Raw genomic sequence first — 16,758 nt, forward strand, 5'->3', positions numbered from 1 at the left:
TTAATGGCCCTCTTCATATTTTTTCACCAGTTTCCTTACAGTGTCTCTACCGCTAGGCAGAATTTGTTTCCTACCCTTTGTTTCCACTGCTTTGTTCGCACTATTAGGACATGATTCGCAGCCTGATAACTTTCTACTGTATAACCTCTGCCTCTCCCAGTTGATTGAGAATCCTTTAATGTCTGGGCTTGTATGATACTTATCTTAGTATCCCTAGAACTTGGCAAGGTGCCTTGAATAGTAGGTACTCAATAACTATTGGATGGATTTGCATTTGTTTTAGGTACTTTGCAGCAACTCAGTTTGAACCCTTGGCAGCAAGATCTGCTTTTCCTTGTTTTGATGAGCCAGCATTTAAAGCCATATTTATCATCAGGATCATAAGAGATGAGCAATACACTGCTTTATCAAATATGCCTAAGGTACTGTTCTATTCCTTGAATGTAAAATCTTTGAGTGGGTCTCTTTCTTTGTTTTGAATACTTGAATTCTTCTTTGCCATACTGTTGAGAATGATTAAAATCATATGCATTCTTATTCTTTCTTAAAATGCTTAAATAAAAGTAAAGTATGTATTGGAATCAATTGGGAAGTCAGCCTGAGAAGCACTTGAGGAAAGAGAAAGACTGGATGTGGAAGGTATGGGCAGGAAATGTGAAGTCTGTGCTATTGTACTAAAGTTCTGCAAATATTAATAGTGTGAACTGCTACTAAAGAGCACAGTGATATTTTCAAAGACATGGTACATTTGCTATTCTAAACAGTGATATTTGGTAGTGTTGAATCATGATTGACCTTGGTGTTTTACTGGTTACTGAGAAATCGAGATTGTAACATGGAGGTTGAACAACAAGAACATGGACGTCTTTCTTGGCTGTGAGCTCTGTCTGCGTGGAAGTAGTGGGGGTGAAATCAGGCAGAATTGTTTTTATGCTAAACAGAACTTGGGGGGTGTCCTTTTGTTACACCTGAGAGCTGTGTGCAGCCGATAGGAACCTCTCAGAAGCCATGTGACTCGGGGGGAGGAGCAGCCGCATCTAACAGACTATGAGTCAGCCCTTGAGTCAAAGAGAGGACATGGTCTGTCCTTCGACAAGGACGTCACTTCAGCAGCTCTACTCCTGGCCGTACTCTTCACCTTAATCTTTCTCTAAGAGAGGTCAAATGCTTACTTGCCTAGTAACCCGAAACATATTTTAAATTCATGGTTGGAAAATCCTGCAAGGTTGCCCGCCTTCCCTCATCTTGTGTCTGCTGCAGACTTTTCTAGTGACTTATCACCTTTAATCCCACTAAGCCTTCTTGTGGTCATCAACACGGTCCTTTACGAAGCCATTTCAGATCATTTGGAGGGATTAACCAGCTGTAGCTCCTTCTTGTGTGAATGTATTTGTAGCAGTAGAATGGAGTACTCCTAGGTCATAAGAAAGGATTTTTGGTTTTGATGGTGTTTTAAAGGGGAGAAACAGAGCCACTGCTACTTACTGTTTCTAACTTACATTTATTTAAAGCCATTGTTTGAGACTAGGAACTTCTTAAGGATTTTTACCGTACTCAGTATGTCCTCACGATGAAGGATGGTAGAACAGACTGAGACTGAGGGCCATGTTGTTTGGAAACTTGTGCTGAGAGATTAAAATATGCCAGCATCTTCACTACTTATTTCCTATTTGAATCTTCAGTTTCCCAGTTTATATGTCACTGTCATTTATTCTCATAGTTACAGAACTGTCATTTTCCCCATTGCTTGTAGAAGTCATCAGTCATTATGGAAGATGGACTTGTTCAGGATGAATTCTCTGAGAGTGTGAAGATGAGCACTTACCTGGTTGCTTTCATTGTGGGGGAGTTGAAGAATCTGAGTCAGGACATAAATGGAACCCTGGTATGTATGTTGTTGTGGTAATCGTCCTGAAAACCTGTATTCACAGGAGGTTGAGAGGAATCCTTTCATGATATCTGGTAACTGCTTTATGAAGGAAAACAAGCTTTTGGTTCACAACTCTGACGTTTTATACCAGCAGTGTTACTTTTTACTTAGTTGTTATTTACTGTTATTATTTGAATACCTAAAAAATCAACAATTTTTAAGTTCCTTTAAATTTTACTTTTATAAGAGAATTTCAGAGAGACAATATATGTATAAGGAAGCCTCTAGAACTGTGCTGTATAATATGAAAACACAGAAAGGCAATTTAATTAAATCAAGAAACAGTACATGAACAAAATGAGATGTTTAACGGAGACATAGAAATCATTAAAAAAAAAAAAAAAAAAAGAACCAAACAGAAATTCTGGGTCTGAAAAATACAGTGAATGAAATGAAAAATGCAATACAGACCATCAGCAGCAGAGTGGATCAAGCAAGAAAAAGAATTTGCGAGTTAGAAGACAGGAAATTTTATATTATCTGGTCAGGGAAGAACAAAGGAAAAAAGGATGAAAAAGAAGTGAAGAAAGCCTACATGATTTGTGGGACACCACCAGAAGAAACAATTTGTGAATTATTGGAGTTTCAGAAGGAGAACATAGGGAGCAGGGGGCAGAAAGCTTACTTAAAAAAGTAATTGCTGAGAACTTAGCAAATCTGGGGAGAAATTTGGATATCCAAGTTCATGAAGCTCATAGGTTACCAAACACACTCAGCTTAAAGAGGTCTTCTCCAAGACACGTTATAATAAAATGGTCAGAAGTCAAAGAGAATCTTAAAAGCAGCAAAAGAAAAGAAGCTTATAACTTATAAGGGAACTACCATAAATCTATCAGTGGATTTCTGAGAAGAAGCCTTAGAACACAAGAGAGAATCAAATGATATATTCAGAGTGCTGAAAGGAAAAAACTGCCAACCAAAAATACTCTACCCAGCAAAGTTATCCTTCAGAAATGAAAGAGTGAGAAAGACTTTTCCATACAAGAAAAAAAGCTGAGAGAGCCCCTTACCCCTAGACCTGCCTTACAAGAAATGCTGAAAGGAGTGCTTCCAGCTGAATTGAAAGGACCCTAGTTAGTAACATGAAAACATGAAAATGTACATCACACTGGAAAAGGTATTTATATAGTAAAATTCAGAATGTTCTAATAGTATAATGTAGTGGTATATGCATTCTATGGGATGTATCAAAAGCAGTTCTGGGAGGGAACTTTAGAGTGATAAATGCCTACATTAAGAAAAAAGAAAGCTCTCAAATAAACAACCTAACTTTACACCTCAAGGAACTAGAAAAAGAATAACAAACTGAGCCCAAAGTTAGCAGAAGGAGGGAAATAAGCAAAGATCAGAGCAGATAAATGAAATAGATACCAGAAAGAGAGTAGAAAAGATCAACAAAATGAAGAGCTGGATTTTTAGAAAGGTAAATGAAATTGACAAACCTTTAGCTAGACTAACTAGTAAAAAAAGAAGACTCAAAATCAGAAATGAAAGGAGACATTACAGCTGATACCACAGAAATACAAAGGATCATAAGAGCCTACTGTGAATAACTATAGGCCAAGAAATTGGATAACCTAGAAGAAATGTATAAACTCCTAGGAACATACAATCTACCAAGACTAAATCATGAAGACGTAAAAAAATCTGAACAGATCAGTAATATAAAGAGAGACTGAATTAATAATCAAAAACATCCCAACAAAGAAAAGCCCAGGATCAGATCAGTTTCTCTGGTGAATTCTACCAAACGTTAAAAAAAAAAAAATCTATAGATTCAATGCAACAGAATTCCAATGGCATTTTTCACAGAAATAGAAAAAAATAATCCTAAAATTTATATGGAACCACAGAGACCTCGAATAGCTAGAGCAATCTTGAGAAAAAAGAACAAAGTTGGAGGTATCACACTTCCTTGATCTCAAACTACACTACAGAGATAAAGTAATCAAAATCATATGCATAGTAATCAAAGAGTGTGGTACTGGCATAAAAATAGACACAGACCAATGGAAAAGAATCAAGACCCCAAAAATAAACTCCTGCAAAAATGGTCAACTAATATATGACAAGGGAGCCAAGAATACTCAGTGGGGAAAGGGTAGTCTCTTCAATAAATGGTGCTGGGAAAACTGGATCATCACATGCAGAAGAATGAAATTGGACCCTTATCTTTCACCACTCACAAAAATTAACTGGAAATGGATTAAAGACTTAAATGTAAGATCTGAAAGTATAAAACTCCTAGAAGAAAACATAGAGAAAAAGCTCTTTGACATGGGTCTTGGCAACAATTTTTTGTATATGACACCAAAGCACATGCAACAAAAGCCAAAATCAACAAGTAGGAGAAACTCAAACTAAAAATTTCTGCACTGCAAAAGAAACAGTCAACAAAATTAAAAGGTAACCTGTGGAATGGAAGAACATATCGAATATCTGATAAGAGATTAATATTCAAAATATATAAGGAACTCATACAACTCAGTGGCAAAAAACCAAACAATCTGGTTAAAAAAGGGCAGAGGAACTGAATAGACATTTTTCCAAAGAAAACATGCAGATGACCAACAGATACATCAAAAGGTGCTCAATATCACTAATGAGAAGGAAAATGCAAATCAAAATCTCAGTGAGATACCACCTCACACCTGTTAGAATGACTGCCATCAAAAAGGCAGATAACAAGTAACAAGTGTTGGTGAGAATGTGGAGAAAAGGGAACCTTTGTGCACTATTAGTGGGAATGTAAATTGGTGTAGCCACTGTTTAAAACAATATGAGGGTTCCTCAAAAAATTAAAAATAGTACCATCATATGATCCAGCAATCCCACTTCTGGGTATATATCCACAGGATATATATCAAATCAGGATCTTAAAGAGATCTGCACTTCCATGTTTGTTGCAGCATTACTAACAATAATAATATTATTATTCATAATAATAACAACCTAAGTGTCTGCAGATGAATGGATAAAGAAGATGTGTGTGTGTGTATGTATGTGTATGTATATATATATATATATATATATATATATATATATATACACACACATACACACATACACACACATACATACACACACACACACACACACACACAATGGAGTGTTATTCAGCCATGAGAAAGAAAGAAGGAAATCTTGCCATTTGGGACAACATATATGGACCTTGAGGGCATTATGCTAAGTGAAATAAGTCAGACAGACAAAGACAAAGATATATGACCTCACTTATGTGTGGAATCTAAAACTGAACTCATGGAAACAGTGGACTCATGGTTGCCAGGGCCTGAGGGTTGGGGGAGATGGGGAGATGTTGGTCAAAGGGTCCAAACTTCCAGTTATAAATAAGTTCTGGGGAGCTAATGTACAGCATGGTGATTATAGTTAACACTGTATTATATATTTGAAAGTTGCAAAGACAGTTGCTTAAATGTTCTCACCATGCAAAAGAAATGGTAGTTATGTGAAGTGATGGAAGTGTTAACTCGTGCTACTGTGGTAATCATTTCACAATATATAAGTGTATCTAATGAACATGTTGTATACCTTAAACTTACATAATATTATATGTTAATTATATCATTAAAGCTGCAAAAATTCATCAAATTTAAAATTCACTTCTTTAGTCTCAGTAGCCACATTTCTAGCATTCTTGTGGCTAGTGGCTACCTTATTGGATATCAAAGATATTGAATATTTCCATCAATGCAGAAAATTTTATTGGACAGCAGCAAATCTAGAACATTGTGCAGACTTAGAAGATAGCATAAAAATTTAGTTAGAAGAAAAACTCCAAGTTGTAAAAGTCATTTGAATGCACCTTTTGAAAAAGCAAGTCCTGATTGAATTTTCTTCATCTTAAAGAGAGAAGATTGTTTAAATGTCTGGTATGTCTGTAATTTGTCAAAATTGACCCTTTGTTCTAATTAGGCTCCTCTGCTTTTCTTCGTCATTTGAATCTGTCTGTAAATGATTGTTTGATTGGATTTTATGCCTTAATTTCACTGTAAAGACCTTAAAAAGCTAATATCTTCACATACTAACAACATAGGAGAAAAGGGTCTTTTAAAGCTAAAAATGATTATTTTTCATGATAGAAATATGATGGAATTCTTTAATTTTTTTGGTCATATTTTTGATCCCCACCAGGGTATGTTTTCTACCCTTTGAACACATTCACTTGGATTTGGGCTTCCTTTCCAGACCAAAGAACTTTATTTTAATCACAGTGTATTTGGATCTTATTATTTGCTAATTAAGAGGGGCATACTCCTTCTGTGAGAAGATTATCATGTCTGCTCCATTAACTCTTAGAGAGAAGGGGTGAGGTGAGGATTATCTGGCTCTTCATCAGCAATAACGCTGCCATATGACTTTATGCTCAAAGGGTGGAGACCTGTTCATGTTCAAGGGTAATGTGGACTACATTGAATAAGTGCTCAATATCATTTACTCACCTTTGGGTTTAAAAGAGTTTTTGGCAAGTCTAAACCAAAGAGTTTTTCGGAATCCTTTCGAAAGGATATTAAGACTGGTTTAATCCTGAAAAAAATTCAATTAATCTCTCTTCAAGTTTTGCACCGCAAATTTAGCCCTTGATGCAGATGTTGCAGCCTTGATAAAACCTAAAAGTTTCAATTCTAAGTCAGGTTGCTTCTTCAAGCGCCAGCTGAGTACCACCCTCTCCTTGAAGCTTTTCATTCTTTCCCCAGCTGAGATTAATCATTCCCTCTCTGATATTTCATACCACTTTAGTTACATCTCTGTTGTAGTTCTTATCACACTCTTTGATATAAAATCCCCAGCACTTTTTATTGTATCTCAAAATGTATGTAGTCTTGGCTTTTTCTTTTCCCTCTCTCTCTTTCTCTCCCCCTCCCTCCCTCTCTCTTTCTTTCTTTCTCCCTCTGTCCCTCCCTCCATCCCGCTCTCATTCTTTCTTTCAACAGCTATGCTGGCTTCTTACTGCCTGTAGGATTACATTCAAACTCATCATTCTGTGATATTCAAGGCCCTCATAAATTCGGTTATATTTCCAATTGCTCCAATGGAATTCTTTCATCTAGTCAGGCTGAATTATTCACTGCCCAGATATATACCTCATATATAATATATATATATATACAACATATATATGACATATATATATATATATATATATATATATTTTTTTTTTTTTTTGTCCACAACAGTTGACCCTTGAAGAACACGGGTTTGAACTGCACAAGTCCACTTATTGCAGATTTTTTTCAATAGTAAATACTGCGGTACTACACGATCCATAGTTTGAATCCTTAGATGCAGAAGACTGACTATAAGTTATACTCAGATTTTCAACTGCTCCGAGGGTTGTTGCCCCTAACCCCGTCATTGTTCAAGGATCAACTGGAAGAGAGAGAGATTGAAAGAGAGAGAGGAGTTTCAGGTGGCTTTTTTTGCTTTTTATTTACATGTATTAGGAAGCAACATGGTTAAACGTGGACTCTGGCATCTACCTCGGTTTAGATCTCTCCTATACAGCTTTCTACCTATGTGCCCTTGGGCAGACTGCTCTGTAATTCTCTAAACCTCACCTTCCACAACTCTAATACTATATTGTCTATATTAGCCTGCTCTCTCAAGGATTAAGTTTTTTAAATTCCTGTAAAATCTTCGGTACCTGGCAGATAGTAATACACACGCAGAGAAACTCCCTTGTATGTATGTAAACTCCCTTGTATATATAAATATAAATATAAATAACCTTTATCATTTTTAGTGCTACCCAGTAGTAAATGTGTTTTGAAAAAATTACAAATAAACAACTGTTTTATTAACTTTCTCTTTTTATTAGGAAATGGGGAAGACTTTAGCATGTGTGGAGTTATACTCTGTGCAGGCAGTTGTCTTGAGCTCTCATGTATAAACATCTTTTTATTTTATAAACCAAATGAGGGGAAGGCATTGGCCTCATATTGCTGATGAAGAAACAGTGTACCAGAGAGGTTAAGTAATTGACCTAGATTACTTAGCCAGTAAATGATAGTCAGAATTTACTGTCTACCACAATATACTGCTTCTTACACCAAGTGACGTAATTTCTGTAGGTATGGTGATCAGAAATTCAGACTTAGAGTCTAATAAAGGATTTTTGTTCTACTAAAATGTTGTAATCTCTAGGATATGTTCTATTTTGTAATATTTGACATTAGGCCTATTTCACAAGATTCAGGAATAAGGCAGTAGGGCTTTACTTGTTAATATCAGTCATAGTAAACAACTGAAAATGTCAAAGTTGACTGGATTATTAAACGTGGCCTGTTCAGTGATAAAGATTACTATGTTGTCAAAGACCTAAAGAAAGAGGGAACATTTGTTTTATCATTTCTGTCCATTCTTCAGTGTTCCTTAAACCTCTCTCTGCCTTCAGGAATGCGAGAATTACCTAGAAAATTCTAGGCTAGTTTTGAAATACACTTTATCAGTTTGTCTTGAGGTTTTTATTTTGTTGTTGCCATTGCCTGATTTTGTTTTTACCATAGACAGGTCTAATTTGTAGAATCAGAATCCATTGGTGGTTAGTCAGATGTGGACATCATGTCTGTTTAACATCCAAACAGAACCTTCAACACTATTATCCATGTGAAGTTATAATTTTAATTTATTCTTATTTAGTCAGGAACATGACTTAGCTCCAAATTTCCACAAACAACATTTCCTTAAGTATCCTTCCACCAGCTAGGGACATTATACGTAATTTATATCATTCTCCTGAAGTCTCAAGTCCCATGTAATCAGTTATTCTGGATAGACTTCATTCTGGTGAGTTTTTTTTGTTTTTTTTGTTTTTAAGGAATGTATGCTTTTTGTATGTTCAGCTGTCTGTTTAGGAAAGCTGGTGTTTTTCAGGAAACTTAGTATTGGAAGATTCCAATATTTTCTATCTTTGTAAATCTTGCAGGATGTATTGTTGTTCTTTTTGGGGGGATGAGGTTTGGTTCTGGTTTTGCTTTTATCTAGTTTTGGCTTCTTATTAAATTAAGGAGCAGAGTAAGTTAAACCTAACAAACCTGCTATTCCTCAGTCTTAACTCTTTTCTATGAGAGCTGACTAGGAGACTTTTTTGTGTCTTTTATAAATTTCTCAGGTCTTAGCAAGAGATGTTGTAGGAAAAGTTTTAAGTTGTAAGCCCTAAGGCCTGAGCACCAGTTGACTTGCACTTAACAGTGTTTAGAGCGCTCTTACCAAGTGCAGGGTGCTGGTCAAACTTCTTTGTTGAACTAGATTGCTTTCTTTGTTTATTTCTTACTGCTTCTGTTGCTCTTAAAACATGATAATTAATATGATAATGAGCATGAATCATTATCAGCACGTTACAGCACATTTTTTAAAGGAAGAGAAGTAGAAGGCAAGAGAAAATGCCAAACTACCCTTTTTCCTAGTCATTGTATTCCAGAAATGGGACTCAGTGGATCCTTTGGTCAGATTTCAGTTCCATGTGAACTTCTTTTTTCTCCCTTTACTTTCCATCTAATGAAAGATGCTTTCGCACATAGTGATGGGAGTGGCCGAGTGGTGTGTTTGGGAGAAGGATGTTTGAGGAGGAACCTGGAGTATATGGGTGGTGTTTCTATTAGGACAGCATCTTCTAGATGGTTACATTGACTGGAACATAAAATATGTATGTGTGGAAAGAACAGGCAGAAATAATAAAGACTGGTCTCAAATTCCAAGTGATCTTGGTACAGTCATATACAATGGTAGTTAGATTTAAGAAGAATATGTCAGACTTTGTTGTGTGTGCTTGTGTGCTAACACTTTCACAGGGGGAATGATGCAGGAAGTGTGCATGGTCCTTTGGCAGGTGGTGACTGAATTCAGTAAGCTGTGGTCACAGTCCTGTACCAAGGGCTGCAGATGTTCGAGTGCTGGGCTCGTGAAGTACACTTGGCCACATGACGTGATATGAAATTTCTTCCATAGTTACTTTAGAAAGTAACATATTTTAAATGGGCTAACTGAACTCCTAACACTTCATTCTTCCTGTCACTGTTGCCACAAATGCTCTGCTCATACATATTTTACCCCATTTCTGATGGGATTCTATTTGTAATAATGATAATAACTACTATTTATTGAACACTTATTTTGTGTCAGGCACTATTCTAAGTTCTATACATATTAGTTCATTTAATCCTGACAGCAACCCTGTGAGGATAGGGAGCTACTTTTATCACCATTTTATAGATAAGGAGATTGAGGTTAACTAAGTTCACACAACTAGCAGAGATTTGAACCTGGCAGTCTAACTACAGAGCTTGCACCTTTAATTTTGTTGTTTGTTTACTTAAAATTTTTTCTTTATATTTAATTTTTAATGCCATGTTACCTCCATGTTTTTGTGATTAACGCATATGTTCTGTAGACTAAGGCCCCACATAAAGACAATTAAAATTGAAATTATGACCTCTGAGAAATTGTTGACTGTTTTTCAGGGCTTTAATGAAAGACCAAAAATAATTTGGGGTTAGAATTCACCAATGTATTTTTTCAAATGATGAATTATTCAGTAGGTCTCCATTTCCCACCTGTTGGGATCTTTATTTTGAGGTTTTTATCTTCTGCTGTGTCTTGTCCATATCCTACTTTCCCAAATTGAGTACAGAGGGATTTTTTCTTTCAGTCAATAGAAAAACAATAAATATTGCTTTTCAAAACCTGTTGCTTTTAATGTAATTGCTTAAATTTTGCCTTTGATACTTACTGATAAGACACGTATAGTTAGTTACATCATATGTGTTTAACCTATGCACTTAATCAGAAAAAGACAGAAAGAATAACAATTTAAGTAATGTGGGCAACTACGTCTTCCCTGGAGCATGTGCCCTGAAGTGAGTGGGCAGTGTGGGCATGAATCCCAGTATCCGCTTACTTGGTTTTAGTTACCGTGTGCCACTCACTGAGTGTTTCACTCTGCTGGGTATGGTTATTTTTGATACAACATGGTCCTTAAAAACAAGCCAACAACTGCAAAAAAAAAAAAAGGAAGCAGTTCCGAGGCTGGAAGAAAAACTGTCTGTGCCACACTTACTGAAAGAGAATGTGTTGGTCTCTAATAGGTTTTCCCAGGGTAATTTCAACATTTCTGTCTTAGATGTTTATGTTAGAACTAACTCCCTTGTAAGCTGTGACTTCTCTGTATTGAATGCCTGCTCAATGCCAGGCACTGTGATAGGTGCTAAAAAGATGAAAACTTAGTTTTGGCCTTCAAATAATTCACAGTTTGATAGCTCATAGACAAGGAAGGGCCACTGTAGGTAATGGAGAGGAAGAGAAGAGTATCATAAAATTAAACAGGCAGATGCTTATAAATTGCTATATGATATAAAATAGTTTATTTTGGATATCATGTTAACTTAAAACTTACTGATTGCTTTTTTTTTTTTAACATTGTTGTATGTATGGAAATGACTTGCTAAATCCTATAGGGGTTAAAAGAACTATAAGCGAGAGTTGCTGTCCTGAAAAATCTCGTATACCTCTATGTAGTTCTCAGGTATGCTAATCTTGACAGTGTTCACCTGAATATCATGCCATTTTAATTGTACCTGTCTTTACATCATACCTGTTACCTTTTAGGTTTCTATATATGCTGTCCCAGAAAAGATTGGTCAAGTTCACCATGCCTTGGAAACAACTGTGAAGCTTCTTGAGTTTTATCAAAACTACTTTGAAATTCAATACCCACTAAAGAAATTGGGTAAGAATCAAACAGTGCCTCTGATTTTCATTATCATTATAACCTAGATTTATGTTGCAAATTTTTTTTAGGAAGAACTTTTGCCGAAGTTATTTTAAAGGAAAACCAAGAAACACTGTTAATTGTTTGCCTTCAAAATTGTTTCTATTTGTTAAAGATTATTTAGATTCCATGGATGTATCTGAAAGTGGAGCTTAAAACACTTAGAAGTTTATGGGACTATTTCAGAGGTGCTGTGTAAGTGGGGATTTGCTTAGGGCTTAGTCTGGAGTTTGACTAATTCTAATTTCCTAAGAAATTCCTAATTCAAATAATAATAGGAGTAATGAGAGCTCAGGAAAGCAAGAACATTTCAGTGCTGTTCAACATGGAGCTGGTTTTAGCTAGAAGAACGTTGGCCCTGCATTTTGTCCTCCTTGCTCTGGGAACTTCCTCACTGTTAAGGAATTAGGTATCTTCTCTTGCTCAGGGACAGAGCAACAGTGACTCTACAGGGGGTTGATCAGGTCTTCCTCAGCTGACAGGTAGGTGAGGAGCATACAGGGCTAGGAAGTTTCCTTTCCTTAGGAGTATAAATGAATTCACTGCCTTCTGATTCAGTGGTAGACCAATGGGTAAAATATTTTGATTTAATTAGGGAGTGCCTTAGATGGGGTAAAGTTGATCACTTCTTTCTTGTTATGTCCAGATTTGGTGGCTATTCCTGACTTTGAAGCAGGAGCAATGGAAAATTGGGGTTTGCTCACCTTCCGAGAAGAGACACTTCTGTATGATAATAATACTTCTTCAGTGGTGGATAAAAAACTGGTTACTAAAGTCATCGCTCATGAGCTGGCCCATCAGGTATCAGCAACCAAGGCTGTTATATCTCACACCTGTGGTCTGTTTCATATCCTAGAGTTTTAGAATACATTTAGATGCTAATAATAATTCAGCTTTTTATTATAGTATTGTCTTCTTTCATAATAATATGATGCTTTTTAAACAAACTTAATTTTCAGATAAAAATGCTATTTAATGTTTTATATAGGGTTTTACAGTTTATAAAGCATTTTCACATCCATTATCTCTCTTACTTTTCATAACTTGGTGGGGAAGAAACCTTTTCCCTGAGTTGTGCTCTTCTTCTTATGCCTCTTGGACTGTAGTTGTCAGGGCTAGATTTATTGTTTTGTCTCCTGCTAAAACTGGGTTCTTAGTTAATTTGGGAGAGGGAAGGTACTCTGTATGACGTAGAGAAAAAGAAAGAAAATTATATGAGTACATGAACCTCCCTCTTTCTTCCCCAACACCTTGTCTCTCTTGTGCCCTCGATGAGGTGTTTATGAGGGTAGGGTATGGTATGGGGGTGTTGTGATGGTGGGAGGATGTGGAGGAAGAGTGGGACATGCTCTGGCAGTTGACACCCTACCTCAGACACAGTCTGTAGCCCACCCTACAGCCCTCGTGAGGGCTTCATGACATGCTGGCATATGAAGCGTATGCTTATTTACTGTTACAGTTTTAGGCATGTAGACAAGTTGTTTTTCGGGGGATCTGCTCTAGGTCTGTTATTTCTGGGTCCGGCCATCACCCCTGGGGGAGTGTTTCTCATTTACTTCTTCTTTAGGACTTGCAAGTCATCTTCCTCTGAAACAGGTTTTAAGATAATATCTTTGAAAAATATGCTTTTGTAATTCTCAAAGCTGTTTTGTTTCAGTACCTAGTAACCCTGTCATTTTGCTGATGGTTTGAGACAAGCCCTTGGCCACACTGACTAAATTGCACACCCTTTATTTCACTCTTTATTTACCACTCTTTATTTCAGGGATTTTGAGATGCATTTTTTTTAAGGGAGTCTCGTATCGTTTTTATCCTTCTTCTTACCACCTCATGGAAGAAGCCATTTAAAGATCTTTCTGATTTCATTTATTTGTATGCATGCTAAATTTCTTACGGAATGTTATTTGAATTCTGTTTTGAATCATGTAAATACTGCCCTCAACTTGGGTGACTGAGGAGAAACCTGCAGTCCAGGCTCTCTGACTATAGGAACATCCCTCACATAGAAATTTATTTTTTAGTTGTCATGATGATTGTAAATACAATGGAAAATAATATTACTAACTTGACATTAGAAAGTAGAATTTCATTATCTAGGAAATCTTACTTTTAATGAGGTGACTCGTTTTTGTTTACCTAGTATATAACATGTGTTAAATTGATAAATATGCTAATTGTCTTTCTTACCTGTTTCATTTAAGGTAAAATGTTACATTTTTTATTTTACTTTTAAAGTGAATTTATACAATTTATGCAATTTTACTTTTAAAGTAAATTTATATTACAAATATAATTTATTTGCAAGTCTTCAATTTGAATATAGTTTGTTTTAACTATAATAAAGTATATTTTTCAGTAATTGTAATCTGGTTATAGGTGATTAATCTGACAATTCAATTATTAGAAAATTCTTGAGAGTGTAAAGTTGGTTAGTAGTTTGTTTTTTCCCACAGTGGTTTGGTAATCTGGTAACAATGCAGTGGTGGAACGATGTATGGCTAAATGAAGGTTTTGCTACTTTCATGGAGTATTTCTCTTTGGAAAAAATATTCGGAGAGCTCTCCAGTGTAAGTACACTATTTGTTAGGCCTACTATGAATGCCAGGGGGAAAAATAGCCAAATCATATTCAACATGTATTTTCCATTCATTTGGAGTAATGAAAATGTTTCTAGAAAGATACGATAAAATTGACCCTTGTTATTGATCTCTATACCTCTTGAGATTTGACAGTGAAAATTGTGCTTTTATTTACTGATGTATTTCAGAAAGCTGAAATTTTGTGAAATTATTTTACACTTTGTCATTAAGATGAACATTTTAAATTGCTTTGCTACATTTTATTTTAATAGATGTGGCCCTTCTGCTTGAAGGAATTTAGATAGAGTTGAAAAGCCTTTTTTTGCAAAACAAAACTTTTTATCCTATGTATAAAGAGAAAAAAATTAAGACATTTTGTAGCAATGCTGTCACTCTGTTATCACTGTGATCATTCTTACGACAGTGATACATAAGTTGATACAGACAAATAATTTGCTCCTTTTTAGGTACAAACCATATATTGTGCCCTTTTCAAAGACATGGAACACCATTCTGTTCCAGGGAGCATGATAATATTGTTACTATGTTCTTAAACTCTCTGGAGATGTTTCTTATCATTAGAGATATTTGGACACACTAGGTCATATATGACAGATATTGCCAAATAATTCAAGCACTAGGTGGAAAAGTATGAAGATCCCTTTCAACTCTAAAGTTCTGTGACTTTCTATTAAACTTCCCGAATATATGATCCAAGATTGCTTCAAAAAAGGAATACTCTCTGTAATGGCCTATGTGGGAAAAGAATTTTTTTAAAAAAGAGTGGCTATATGTATATGTGTAACTGATTCACTTTACTATATACCTGAAACTAATACAGCATTGTAAATCAACTATAGTCCAATAAAATTTTTTTTAAAAAAAGAATACTGTTAGAGCTTTCAATTTGAAATTTTTATGTCGGGCCTGTTCAAAAATTTCAGGTGGTAAAATGAACTCATTTTAAGCTAGAATATTAATAAGCAAGGTATTCTATATCTGTGTATGCTACTTAATTAAGCAAAGAGATATGCAGTTTCACCACTTGGTGGTGCCCAGAATGTTTAAAAACTTCTAATATACATTCTAGAGGAGCTCATCTACTGAGCTCTCAGACTTCTTGCTGTTTAAGAGTTATATTTTACTTCGAATGAACCTTAGTTAAGGGAAATGTATATTATCTTAACAGAAAAGCTGGATTATGTATGAGAAATCAGCTTAAGGAACAGTTCCTATTTTTTTTATTTCAGATTTTATTTTACAGATATACACTAGCCATTTTTAAATATTCATTTTGAATATCTGGATTTAGCATTTGGTTGCTTTCGTAATAAATTCTCAGCTTATACTGTTGTTTAGGAAACCCTGTTTTTCATGGGGCCAGGAGGTTATAATTCTACTTTCAAATGTAAGGAATATGCATAAATGTCACATTCTTCCTACATTTTCAAAAGCTTATTTCTGAAGTTTAGTGAAGCTAGTTAATTTTTTATAATGACCTTAAACAGTAATTAGTCTAATTCATATAAATAATTACTATACTTGCCTCTGTCTTTAATACTGTTCATGGTTTCTTAATCTGTTTCATTTTTTGCTAGTATGAAGATTTCTTAGATGCTCGATTTAAAACCCTGAAGAAAGATTCCTTGAATTCATCTCATCCAATATCATCATTATCTGTTCAGTCTTCAGAACAGATTGAAGAAATGTTTGATTCTCTTTCCTATTTTAAGGTATTGCTATGCACAAAAAGTACCTGGAGTAGGTTACAAATTAATTTCATATGTGAGCAAGCTGCTTGATTTAGATTATTTTAAAGATTAAATAGGTGAAATTTTCAGGTATCCTGTTAAACTTTAAGATGTTTGCTTCTATTTAAATCTTGGTCTTAACTTTATATGGGTTTTTCTTTCTTTCTCTGTCTCTTGTTTTAAGTTCTCTAACTAGTATTCTGGGTAGTTAACCAGATCTTATAATAATGTATTTTTTGAAGTTGGATCACTGTCCAGATTTGCAGGTAGAATACGTCCAGGGAAGGTTCTAAGCCCTTGGCTGTGTTATTCAGGATTGAGGTGTGTTCCAAAGTCAGAATTGCCAAAACAAGTAAGCAAAAGGAGATTTTTAAGAATTGAAGATTTTGTTGTAGAATTAGAAACATAGACTCCAGGTTTGGGGTGAAGCAAAAACAGAAACATAGAAACCTGATTAGGATCATCGTAAGAGAACAGGATAGGGATATCAGTGCCACTCACATTTGTGTAGGGAGGGAGGGCTGAATGTTACAGCTTGTTGACCTCCTTAGTCTGGCTATCAGATTAAGATCAATAAATTGAATTCTTGTCCTGGACAGAGAGGAAGATATACAGAACATATGAGTTCATGTCATCAAGAAACTCAAGGTTTAGGTGGTAAGTACTTGTGAAGCAGTAAGAGATAGTACGTGCTAATTGAATGGTACAGAG

At 35.4% G+C, this 16,758-nt stretch overlaps 1 protein-coding gene across 1 annotated transcript in view; it reads left to right on the plus strand.

The window, feature by feature from the left end:
- LNPEP (leucyl and cystinyl aminopeptidase) overlaps positions 1 to 16,758 on the plus strand; it is a 104,909-nt gene that overhangs the window by 46,218 nt on the left and 41,933 nt on the right. The window contains exons 3-8 of the mRNA XM_007197483.2: positions 284 to 422; positions 1,754 to 1,885; positions 11,555 to 11,675; positions 12,364 to 12,518; positions 14,171 to 14,284; positions 15,895 to 16,029. Coding sequence (XP_007197545.1) covers positions 284 to 422; positions 1,754 to 1,885; positions 11,555 to 11,675; positions 12,364 to 12,518; positions 14,171 to 14,284; positions 15,895 to 16,029 — 796 coding nt within the window. The remainder of the gene's footprint in view (positions 1 to 283; positions 423 to 1,753; positions 1,886 to 11,554; positions 11,676 to 12,363; positions 12,519 to 14,170; positions 14,285 to 15,894; positions 16,030 to 16,758) is intronic.

This window comes from Balaenoptera acutorostrata, chromosome 2 (genome assembly GCF_949987535.1).
Source record: "Balaenoptera acutorostrata chromosome 2, mBalAcu1.1, whole genome shotgun sequence".
NCBI lineage: Eukaryota > Metazoa > Chordata > Mammalia > Artiodactyla > Balaenopteridae > Balaenoptera > Balaenoptera acutorostrata.